The following is a 12,147-nucleotide window of genomic DNA, read 5'->3' on the forward strand; positions in this document are numbered from 1 at the left end:
CAACGCTTTCTATTTGCTGATGGTGCATGTTAGTGTCAATCATTCTTAACTCTTATGGCAGGGATACGGGTCAATTACCAGTTGTTAATGTCTTCCCCAGTCCCGGCCCTCTGCGTGATATCTCAGTCAATAAATTGAATCCGGTGACAGGAAGCGGCAGACTTACCCGTGAAGTAGAAAGATCAACCCCTGCCCCTTCCAGAAATCAAGTCATCGAATGTGCTTTTCCGCCCAGACGTCTGGCCTTTGACTAAGGCGTGCACAAGGTTCTTGGCTGTCCTGCTGAGCAGCAGAGACGAATATGCGTCTGTATTCCAGGTTAAATCCTGAAGGTCATCTGCTTTGATCCGGTATCAAACTTTGGTGCTCAGTCCGAATGCTGGGATAAGGGCGGGGAATAGAAGCTCAAAGTCCTGGTTGGATACGCTCAGTGTGGCCTCGACGAGCTGTGCCAGGTAATTAAGATTCTGAGGAACAGAGTCAGATAATTTGTCTGTTGAGCCGCCCTCCTCTGCCGCATCATTTGGATCCAAAGGCCGAAAGTCTAAGAGTTCGCCCACGCCACTCTCAGACTGGCAAGTTCTTTCCTCTTCACATGCATCGCAGCTGGGATCTTGGCAGGTTTCGGTTCTGTCTTTCGGTTTGGACATGTGACAAAGGCGGCAAAAGCTTAAAAGCCATCAACTCAACCATCGGCTAACACGAGAAGTTTAAACCCTAGTGAAACGCCACAATCTACCTCATCGGCAATAGCCGTTGGCGTTTTGATTTCCTTTTCTTTGAGTTCCCCACGCGCACACTTTTCCAAGCAAAAAAGGAACTCTCGGAATTCGACATTCAACCCTCCTGCGTGACAATCGATCTCTCATTGCGTGTCGTCGAATCTGACACACAAACGCCTCATAGTGATGGCGCCCAATTTGCTCTCCTGTGTCAACATCACCGCGCTACTATGGGAAATCCCTGACGAACTCCACATTGACGATCGGTATCACAAGCTTGAGCTGCTCCTGTAAAGCCTTACACGAGTGCTTGCTCTCCTACATGGAAGTCCGAGTCAGAAGGCGCTTCAAGGATGCACCTGCAGCTCTCGTTACCGCCATCAAACTTGCCCGGCTTGCTGAATTAGAACGTAAAGCACCTCTTGAAGAGTATCCACAGGGACGCGTATTCTGGGATGGGCTTTTCTCAGAAGATGACGAGAATCGCCGTGAGTTCGATGATTACATTCCTGCACATTTAACATCCCCAGAGGTCTCCGAACACATTTATTCGAGCGATAGACAATACCGGGAGTTCCAAAATATCTCGAGCTCTATCCCTCTCGGAAGCACAAGTTTGATGTCATCGCCGATTTGCTTCAGCCCTCCCCTGTCATGGGCTTAGATGACGTACTCAGCCGGCTCGAGCCCACGACCAAAGAGGGTCAACTTCGCAGACTTTGTTTCTTGTCTGATCTCTGCCGTTGGAACCAACAATCGATCAAGTTCATTGAGAGGTTTCTAGCGTATCAAGCTCGTGTTGCGGAGAGAGTGACTCCCCCATTCACCACTGAACAAATATGCACAACACGCCGTCAATGCGAAGTACCAGCCTGGGTTCGATTGCCTGAAATATAAGATCTTCAAGAACATTCCGACTGAGGGAAACTTGTTCGCCGCAGAAAGCCAAAGGATCAAGTTCTGGTCATGAAGGGGTTATACCAGCGGTGGGACCGGGCATTCTTGAGGCGGACGAAGCTACCGGCCCCATCAGACGACCACTTTCGCGCACCGAAAGGTCTCGATTCCCTTCTGGTTGCTATGCTCATTCATGAACCTATACCTCAGTTCCGACTGGTCTTGCGCCTGTTTGTTTGGGGAATGCATCACTGGAGAGTTGAAGAAATGGCGACTATCTCCCATATGGTGAGTGAAGAAATGTATACCATCGCCCGCATGGTGAATGAACCAAGCTCGTAGGATGGTCTTGGAACGCTCGTCACATTGCCCCTCGACCCTGAAATCGGCCAGCAGGAAACGCCACGAACATACTACGATCCCATCGTAAGTTCATTTCGGACAGGATTTTGATGCGTTATACCTACTGACATGAATATGCAGATACTGGCCAGCCTTCGCAAGTATAAATGTGACCGGAGCCGCCAGTCTTAAGTGTTTAAGCCGGTGTTTAGAGACTCCCGACATGTACCGACCATCCTGCAGGAGGTTGTTGGCGTTAAGTTACCAGCAGCCACCATCCGCCCCTCCTCTGAAATCGACTTACAGTCTAGATCAGCAATGAATCAGGACGCAGGCTTGGCTATGTTATGCCAACAGTTTCTTCACGATACCAGAGGTTTATCGCAAAAAAGGCGCTACCCCGTGCCAATTTTCCACGACGCAATAGTCACTTCTGATAACCCAGACCATTACAGCAACATAATAGTCTGTTCTGATGCCGCGGACTATTTTCCGTACTAGACATTACCGTACTTATAGATGGAGCTTGCTTGATCGTGACACAGTTGAGGCTTTATGGCTAGACCAAGAAAGCAACTATAACGACATGGTCAACGAGGCTTATTTTGACGGGCTCGCCCCAACAGAGTCACATGATCCCAGTGTGATCTTGATCGTGATCAGATGGCAAACTACACGATGTAAGGAATGAAGGCGTTCAGGCTGAGCATAAAATTTGGGTAGATAGGTACCTGGTTACTTAACCAAAGTTCTCTCTTTCCTCAGATAGTGCACTACAAATTTCATCAACAGTCATATCCTGATCTTCAACATATCATTCCCATTCATCTATTCTATCTCCTCAATTCCCCCCCTCCCATTTTTCAAAACCCCACAAAATCCCCCAACTCCAAATTCGGCACAATCACTGGCCTCGGCCCCTTCTTCCTCACCAAAGTCCTCTGCTCAAACGCATACGCCAAAGCCAGCAACTTCTCCTCCTCAAACATGCCGCCCAAAAAGCTGATCCCAAAAGGAATATTAGGCCCCTGCTGCACCAACCCCCTCGCGTTCCTCGTAACGTTCCATGTGGCAGGGTAATACCCCAACGGCAACGTCACAATCGGTGCCCCCTGAATCGCCGCCTTGGCAGCAGCCTGACTGGTGGGTAACACCACCGCGTCAAGATCATTTCGCTCAATCGCTCCCAAAAGACCGCCCTCGCCACCCCAGTAGAGATTGCGCTGGTATTCCTCCCAGAAGCGAATGTCAGAGTTGTTGTACCCGAGCTCGAGCGCGCCGTCCCAACGGGCGGTGTCCCTGTCGGGGAAGAACTCAAGGCTGGAGTTTTGGGTGAAGTTGCGGATGTCTTCTAGGGTGTGAAGGTTGTAAGGGTTGTGCGATAGAGAATCAAGATACACCGCGAGGTCGGAGACAAAGTCTGCGCCGAGGACGATGGAGGTTGTGTTAGGGGAGGGGACAGTGAAGTTTGCGCCGACGACGGTGGCACCGGCGGATTTCATTGTGTCGATGGCGGACCAGAAGGCGGTCATCTCTACCGTGCTGGCGTTGGGGTTGAGGGTGTTGTAGGGGATGCCGATTCTTGCCCCTGAGAGGGAGCTGACGTTGAGGGCGGAGACGTAATCCGGGATCTTGGAGTCCTCCCAGGGGATGGTGGATGTGTAGTTATCTCTGGGGTCGTGGCCGGCGATGGCTTGGAGGATGATGGCGGCGTCTTTGACGGTGCGGGCCATGGGGCCGATGGTGTCTTGGTGGGAGGAAATGGGGATGACGAGGTAGCGGGAGGTGAGGCCGACGGTGGGCTTGATGCCGACTAGAGATCCTTTCTGGGATGGGGAGATGATTGATCCGGAGGTCTGGATGGGTGTCAGTTTCAGGATCATGTTGTGAGATTGCTGTTGTTACGGACCTCTGTTCCAAGGGTCGCAAGACAAAGACCAATGGATGCAGCAACGCCACTACCGCTGGAACTACCGCCGGGGTCTTCGTTGGGATAGTAAGCCCCGGTTGCCTGACCACCGTACGCTGACCAACCACTGGACGAGTTACTACTCCTGTAGTTTGCCCATTGACTGAGGTTGGCCTTGCCGAGGATAATGGCGCCAGCCTCACGCAGCTTCACCGCCATGGTACTGTCATGAGGAACCTTCGCGCCCACCAGTGCAAAGGAGCCAGCAGTGTTGTTCATCTTGTCCGCTGTGGCAATGTTGTCCTTGATCAGAATGGGAATGCCATGAAGTGGACCAAGAGTGGTCCCGTTGGCCCGCATAGCATCCAGCTCAGCGGCAATGTCGAGGGCATCTGGGTTCACCTCATTGACAGCTCGCAACAGAGGGTTGACTTGTTCAATGCGTGCCAAGTAGGCCCTGACCAGGTCGACACTGGTGAAAAGACCTCTTGAGAGTCCTTCCTCCAGGTCATCGATGGTGACCTCGGTGAGGCTGGGGAAAGGGACGCCCTTGACTGTGGCATTGGTCAGCTAGATATTCTTTTAACTTGAGGTCAGTTAAACAATACCTGTCGAGCAGTTCCCGATACCTGCAAACCCCAGCCAGGCCGCAGAGGCAGCAATGAGAAGTCTTGCAAGTCTCGTCATGATGCCAGTTCCTCCTCTAGGATGTTGAGAATGAGGATGAGAATGTCTTTCTTCTGCCAGATTCAGATGTCGTGGTCCATCTTATATAGCAGTGCCCTCATCAGTATCACGGCATTCCCTCAGCGGGACGTTACCTCATCCACACCACCGTGCTCAGATCCGGGTTCCCGGGATGCAGTCTTGCTGGTTGAATGTCGAATCTTGGACCATATCGCGGGGGTGGCTGGCAAAGATGCCGGGTATTGCCAGATAAGAGCCAGCTAATTGACGGTTGGGAAAGCTTGGCTGACGACGACACTGCGTGTGTGATTGGCGGATATGAAGACAGGATCGAATAGTTTTGCTAGACCTTCAGTTAGTCACGGTTATACTGTTGATTAGAGATAGCATCGTGGGGTTCTCAAGACCCATGCAGCTGTTATCGGCGGGGTTTACGGCAATAGTGCCAGCGAAGAGACCGGCATTGATTATCTTGGATATTCATCAGAAACTCCATGCTTGCAAACGTCACCGGAAGAAGACGTCAAAGAGGTTCGGACCTTTCGCTCCGGCCATTAGAACGTTCGTTTATCTTGGCGTGAACCAGCCCTTTGGTACCCCTTTCCTACAGAGAGTGGAGTATGCCAAGGTTTGTTGATATTGAGAAGAAAACCGTTACTGTGGCAACTGATCAGGGGCAAGATGCTTTCTTCAACACTATAAGAAAGCACTAGGTGCCTTGCAGACAACCCGGAATGGAGCAAGTAAACATTGCAATTACTCTATTAGATCCCACAATGATATTCTCAACATCCAAAAGTTTCTTCCTGCGCACTTGAAGAAATGACAAAACTTCTACCAACAACCGAGCTTTTGACTCTCAAAGACTGCCACGCCCCTCATGCAAACGAAATCCGCAAGAAAGCGGTGCAAAGAAATGAAAAAAACATCCACTCTAGAGGAATCCAATCCGGCAGCGTCCCTCAAATCCATCCTCCATCTCCGACTCTACAACAGGCTCCATTTCCAGCTCAAACTCCGCATGATCATCTCCAGTCCTCAACATACACCTGAGCTCACCATCAAAGATCATTGACAGCATAACGTTGTTGAGCCTAATTCGGGTCACCATCCCCTCATCATCAACCAATTTCTGCCAGTCTCCACATTCCAGAGCCCTCATTGGACATCGGAAACGACACATAGGCTTGACCGTCTTGTCCTTCCTCGGTGGGGGGTTGTCAGAGTTACACAAGCAAACTTCGATGACGAGATCGGTGTTATGCCGGCTGTCAAAGTCGATAAAAACTCGATGTGAGACTTTCGTCCCGTTGGAATCTGCACGATCGCCCTTGTGATACAACAGCCAAAGGTTAACATTTCTTGTCATCCAAGGGTCGTTCTTTTCAAAATAGAGCTGATGAACTTACTTCTTTGAAGTACCACAACATTCTCTTCATACGCGAAACGCCGTCACGTCCTATGTACATCTCGTCTTTCAGGGGCTGGTATCTAGGTCCATTATGTCCGCTTTCAGGCACCAAAGCTTGGATCCCGTAGCTCTGTCTGACCACCCTAGAGTTGATAGAGATCCCCTCGAGAACAGCCATGGTTGCTCCACGAGCAACGGCGGACCACCTAGAGTTATAATGTGAGACATTGACTTTGACCCCACACACATAGACGTTGGGAAGAACTACTTACGTCCTTCTGACCTGTAAGATATTGTTGAACTGCCTGTTGAGAATTGAATGCAGGTATCGCGAGGAGCCCAGGCCGCCAACAAGAAATATTTTCTAATTAATCGAACCATCAGCATTGCATCACGCAGCATCCTCTATGGTTGCTCTTTACTTACGCTGGGCGACTTGGCTCCTGCCGCCTTGAGCCGCTGGAGCTGTTCGCCGATAAGAAACCGAATTCCCGTGTAGCTGGCAGAGAACCACTGTTCCACAACAGCTCTTGATTAGAAGGAGAAGTGTTAGCACTTGTGAAAACCAACAACAAGGAAGAATCACGACCGTTTGGAGCTGACATACCTTTCGATGGATACTATGTCAGTCGGCTTTCCTCTACCCATCAACCTGTCCAGGCCATGCTTGGGAATCAGACCCCGTGGTAGGTTCTCCAACCTGACAGGCTCAACAATCCTCTCACGGTTATCTGAGGCTGGGGTGTGAAAGTTGCGTTTCAGCCCATACTCCCACGCATGGTCGACAAAATCCCGGAATTCCTTGCTGTTGCGGATGCCGGGCCGGGACCTGTTACCAATCGTAATATGATTTTCGAATGCTTGGTCGATAAGGAAGGCACCGCAAAGTTTACCTGTGGTTCGTTGTTAGGCGGGTCCAAAACCCATAAAGAATAATGTTCCATTACTAACCAGCGCCTTCAACAGCTTCCCTGAATCGAAGGGGGTGGACAGACTCAGTAGTGTAGGTGATAATATCCTGAATTGGTTTAGCAGAGCGAGCAGATTGTAGTGAGGCAGGCTAGTATCAACTCACAATTGTTCCGCCTCCACAATCACAAACCATGAATGTCTCTCCTCTCTAATCATTGCATAGTTTGGTTAGCGGTGCGATCGAAAAACGGCATGGTTGTTCCCGTGTCACATAGGGGCGAACTTACTTTTACAGGGCGTTTGAGCTTTTCTCTCAGCGTGCAGAGAGCCGCGGCCTCGGACTCCTGAACCCAAGAAAGGGTAACGAATCTGAACGGGGGTGGGTCCGTGATACCAGCGAGTTGCGCCGCTTCGATCATCGTCTTGTTGGCATACTCAGGCCACATGGCAGGAGTGGCGATGGCTGCCTTCAAGGGCACTCCATCGAGCCCTTCAACTTCACGCCCAATTTCTTCCAACGCATGCTCCCATACTCCCCTCAGAAAATCAGCAATGAGGCCGACTAGACCTGTCTTCTGGTAGCGTTGACTTTTTTGGAGTCTCGAACGGGCTTCAATGAGCTGTTTACTACTCCGCACATCAACTCCTGCGTCGCCTTCACGAAGAAGCAGGAGCTTGAACCACCGTATGGGATTGCTGGTGGGTGAGAGGCAATGATATCCCCAGGCTCCGGTTTCCGGGTCAACCAAGGTAGGTACTTGTGCTTCGTCCAGTCTTTGTTGATAATGGTCGGGGTCCCCTGGCCAACTCATGACATCGTAAATGTATCGTGGATCATTGGGATTCCATTCGTGGGATCTTGTCCAGGAAACACCAGAATAACTAGTGAAAACGTGAGTATGAGATTTTGAGATTCCGAAAGCAAAAGCTGATGGGGCTCACGTGGTTCCAAAGTCGATACCAATAGCGATGAAGTATTGGTCAACGCCAGCATGGGAAGGTGAGGAGGAAGGTGAGGTGGCTCCGTCTTCGGCCACTCGTGTCGAAGCGCTAGCCATTGAGGTGGAATCTGAGTTGTCACTCAACATATTTGGAGACACGGGACGGGCCGGATAATGCAGGGGCTGTTGACAGCTCAGAAGTCAGGAATATGCATACCTTGACATTACAAGAGTGGCAAATAAACAAGGCCATAGGAGCCAAGATATACAATTTCCATTTCAGCCGCTAGATGTCGAGGCTCAGCCTTCTGTCATACCAAACAGCTACCTTTGGCATGTTACACCAAGTCGATCACTTGACGCTATGCTTCGGGCAGCAGGCAAGCGGGGGCCCAACCTGTGAGGCATCCAATGTGGAAAGCAGGAAATGCCCCCGCAGCAATCAGAAGACGGCATATTGTCACCCATGGTGCATTGGGTAGTAATCTGAAGCTGATAACCGGTTTTAGTGACAAACCGGGCGCGGTAGAAGGTGTGTATAAGACGCATTTCAAGGCGTAACAGCTCCTCAAGATTGAGGATGAACTCGATACTGAGGAATAATAACTCATCTGTCAGGCCGGCCTCTGCAAAAATCTTCTGATCTCGTGCCCTGTGAAGACATCGCCTCGGCGCCACGCAGCAGAATGAGGGACAAGACTTCAGCGGATGCAGATGGGATGGTGATGGCGATGGGGGTCAACGGATCGGGCAAAAGTGTATTTGTGAACCTCCTCAAAGCAGGCTCTGGCAAGGTCGGAAAAGAAATTCTATCGGGTACGCACAGTCTCGGTTTTTTTCTAGTTGAAGTTAGCTAATGTGAAATAACTTGACGCCTACAGCTTCTCAGCCACTTCAAGCGGTCAAACTCACTGTGGATCGAAAGCCTCGCTCCTTTGTCACGGTGGTCGACACGCCTGGATTCGACGACACGCAGCCTGCAGACGCCACAACCTTGATAAAGATCCTACGATACTTGTCGATCCAATATACGCTCAATATTCCACTCAAGGGCATCCTTTACTTCCATCCGATCCACAAGCCTCTGGACTGCAACTCGACGTACGATTACCTGAAGATGCTTCCGTCCCTGTGCAAGGGCCCCGTCACCCTCGAGAATGTCATAATCGTTACGACGCGGTGGGATGAACTGAAGGACCAGGAGACTGGCATGCGTCGTGAGCAAGAGCTCATCGATACCTATCTAGGTTCGATGTTGGAAAAGGGGGCTACCATGATGCGGTTCCGCGGGTCAGCTGCAGAGGCGCAGGCGATGGTATCGAGATTGGTGTCCAACGATGACAGTTTTGAGCTCGATGTCCAGCGGGAACTGGTGAACCAGGAAAGGCGGGCGTGGCATGTGCACCTGGACTTGAGTAAACGCTGCTCTGAAGATCTACGTCTGGTAGAAACCAAGGGCGAAACAGTCGGCCAAAGGGCCAAGGCGGATGCGAAACAAGAAAAAGGGAATTTGAAGCACTGGTTTCGTCGGACATCGGCTGAAATTCGTGTTTTTCTTGGGATCCTGGATATTCCGTGCAGCAACGGTGGATGGTTGACCTGCTAGGTACCTTAGTGGGGGTTGTACTCTTTCCAGGTTGCCTGGAGGGGTACCTGCCTCGTTGACCCCCAAGTTGAGCTGTTACACGTCACACTTCTCTTTCATGCACAAGCCCTCCATGGGTTCTTTCTGTCATACATCCAGCCCGTTGTGTATGTACCGTAGTTCAATTGCAGAAGTTGTGCCGGCAATGCTTTGCCAGCTCATCAGTCCCATGAGTCACACCAACTAAGGTACCACAATTCCCACCCAACCAGAACAAGTACCTACGTCCTCGAACCAACCACCAATCACCTTACGACAGGCGCTCCATCTTTGTTAGCCCCGATATGCAAGACATTTACCTAGACCCTAGTTGCGTACCGTATCATGGTCTGTTTGAGCCACGGTGCGGTTGGGTCTCAACGAATGATGAGGCATCAAGACCTTGGGGCGGTCGGTGCCTCGGTTGAAGACCAACTCAGCCTGATCTAGAGTCAATACCCAAGGACGTTAAACAATGAGAGAACTGGCCCTACAAAGACAGTTGACCGAGTCTCCCAAACGTGAGGATACCTACCTTCACTCTGGTTCTTCTCAAAACTTGGAGCAGATCTGGATACCAACCGGTCTGTTCATCTCTAGGTCTGCAGCCCCAGTTTGACGATGATTTTGGCGATCTGGCTGACGACGCCAATAACGCCTATAATACCGATCGGGTCAGCCATATGTGTAACGGGCTGACCCCTGGCATGCATTTCGGCAACTCTCGGCCTTGATGAAGCTATTCCCAAAACACACACACACAGACCACGACTCCAGAACGCCATGTCGTCCAAGACCACCGTCAACATCCCGTGGCTGCAAAAGGACAAGGTCTGCATCCGTGGAACGGGCACAAACGACTTTGGGAACATGTGCGCTTTCTCCTGCTCGTACGGCTACTGCCCCATGGGGGTCTGTGTGTTCCTCGCCATGGACACCGAGAGGAAGAAGCCGCCGTACACGGGGGCCGTCGCCTTCCCAGTGGCTAGCCGCAGTGCTAATTACTTGAGCCTGTGTTCCTTCAACTACAATCTCGGCAAGATTGGAGACAGGGCTGCCTATCCGACATTTGTGGGACGGCAGAGGCGCCGCTGGTCATCCCAATAGTGTCCCCTTTCCTGCCCTTTACCTGCACAGGTGGACTGGCAGCACCGATTGCTCCCAACATCTGGAGTAACCCGGATGATCCCACCACCTTGGCTGGGGATGTTGCAAGTGTCGGTTTAATCGGCTCGGTTCAGAACAGGCATTTCTGATCGCTCTTAGGATCGATGAGCTTCCAGACGTTGCGGGTGGCCGCTTCTACAATCAGGTAGTCGTTTCATGTCCCCCAATTGTTGGGATTGGTAAGGTTGACTTGTTCGGTAGTAGCCATGTTTGTGGCGATGTCGCTCGCTATGGCGTTCGCGATATTGTCGTGGCTGTTGCTTCGATTGCTATGCGGAAGTACTGATACTAACCGGGCTCATAACAGTTAGAAAGACCAATAGCCACGTATCCACAGTATCACAAGTTAAAGCACTTATAACTGGAGCATGAGAAGCTGTAAGGCGGGCAATATGTTGATTAAGCTGCAGATGTTCGATGTCCCGCTCAAAGTCGATCGGGCGACGCCCAGACCCTGATAACCCTGATACTCCTATTCAGCCAGTGTCTTGGTTCCCCTGAATTTACCGCCCTGTCAATCCTGATGATTCAACACCACCTAATATACACCTTTCTCACCATAACTCACCACATACGACCATATGCAGTAGAAAGCTCGGGATCCCGTCCGCTCTCCCCTAGATAAACTACTGACAGCCGGACTAGTACTCAGGTGGGTGACCACTGGGGAATCCCCGGTGTTGTATGTCTTTGCTGTTCTTTTGACTTCTTTTTATTAACGTCTTCGTTGTGAAGGTACGGATATCTTTTTGTTGCTGTAAATTAGCCCAGACATTAGCCATTCAGCGAGCTTTTTGTCCCTAGATCAAAAGTTTGAACGTATCAAAAAGGGCTTTTTACTCACTTTTCCGACCCGAACTTACTGCGACGCCCTCCCAGCCATGTTGATCACACTGGTCAACGTAGTTACGTGCCGCAACAATGGTCTCAAACCTACTCTTCCCGGCTGTAATCCTCCCGAATGGCTATCACCGTTACCAGCGATGCTGCACGCGTAGCTCTACGGAAGGCAAATTCTGGGCTTGCCATGAGTGCTACAACATCTTCGATGCAGAGTTACCAACTTCGTCAGCCCGTTATGCATCACGCCATTCACGTTGACGTTGGAGTGCGCTTTATTTTGTCAACCGCTTGACTGGATCAGGAGCGCCAATGCCTGGCCTCGAGGCCATGGCGGCCAGTCACACTATCCTATCCCAATGTCATGCAAACTTTGGGACCCGTGCATAAGACTACCTAGCTTCAGTCTTCGTGTATAGTCAGGCAAGCTTCGTCAAAGCTCCAGGCGATCTGGAGCCCTCAACTGACACACGACTGCCCCGCCACAACACATCAATTACACCAACTCGTCCACTGGCAAAAATGAATAGCATACCACAGATATCCGAGATGCTAACGCGATAATCCCAGTATGTTCGTATCACCGACGCGACCTTAACCTCGTCGTCGTCCGTTCGCGCCCACACGACATGTAGGCGGTCCAGACATCTCTTTAAGCCGCCTTCGGGACATTGCCGACCGCTAAACTTAGGATC

General features: G+C 50.9%; 2 protein-coding genes across 2 annotated transcripts; both read right to left on the reverse strand.

Annotated features, from left to right (window-relative positions):
• Window positions 1-2,824: 2,824 nt before the first annotated feature.
• Window positions 2,825-5,109, reverse strand: QC763_608890 (uncharacterized protein; the record flags this gene model as incomplete). Its single annotated transcript, XM_062914712.1, has 3 exons — window positions 4,479-5,109; window positions 3,871-4,424; window positions 2,825-3,817 (listed from the first exon to the last, which is right to left on the reverse strand). The coding sequence occupies exons 1-3, from the start codon at window positions 4,555-4,557 to the stop codon at window positions 2,825-2,827; spliced, it is 1,626 nt and encodes a 541-aa protein (XP_062763463.1). The 5' UTR covers window positions 4,558-5,109.
• Window positions 5,110-5,491: 382 nt separating this feature from the next.
• QC763_0099160 (uncharacterized protein) lies at window positions 5,492-7,938 on the reverse strand (the record flags this gene model as incomplete). The annotated part of the gene is made up of 9 exons (XM_062906382.1): window positions 5,492-5,887; window positions 5,967-6,174; window positions 6,241-6,332; window positions 6,395-6,497; window positions 6,576-6,861; window positions 6,920-6,986; window positions 7,044-7,088; window positions 7,168-7,762; window positions 7,823-7,938. The coding sequence occupies 9 exons, from the start codon at window positions 7,936-7,938 to the stop codon at window positions 5,492-5,494; spliced, it is 1,908 nt and encodes a 635-aa protein (XP_062763464.1).
• Window positions 7,939-12,147: the final 4,209 nt, after the last annotated feature.

The sequence above is a fragment of the Podospora pseudopauciseta genome, chromosome 6 (assembly GCF_035222475.1).
Source record: "Podospora pseudopauciseta strain CBS 411.78 chromosome 6, whole genome shotgun sequence".
In the NCBI taxonomy this organism is placed as follows: domain Eukaryota; kingdom Fungi; phylum Ascomycota; class Sordariomycetes; order Sordariales; family Podosporaceae; genus Podospora; species Podospora pseudopauciseta.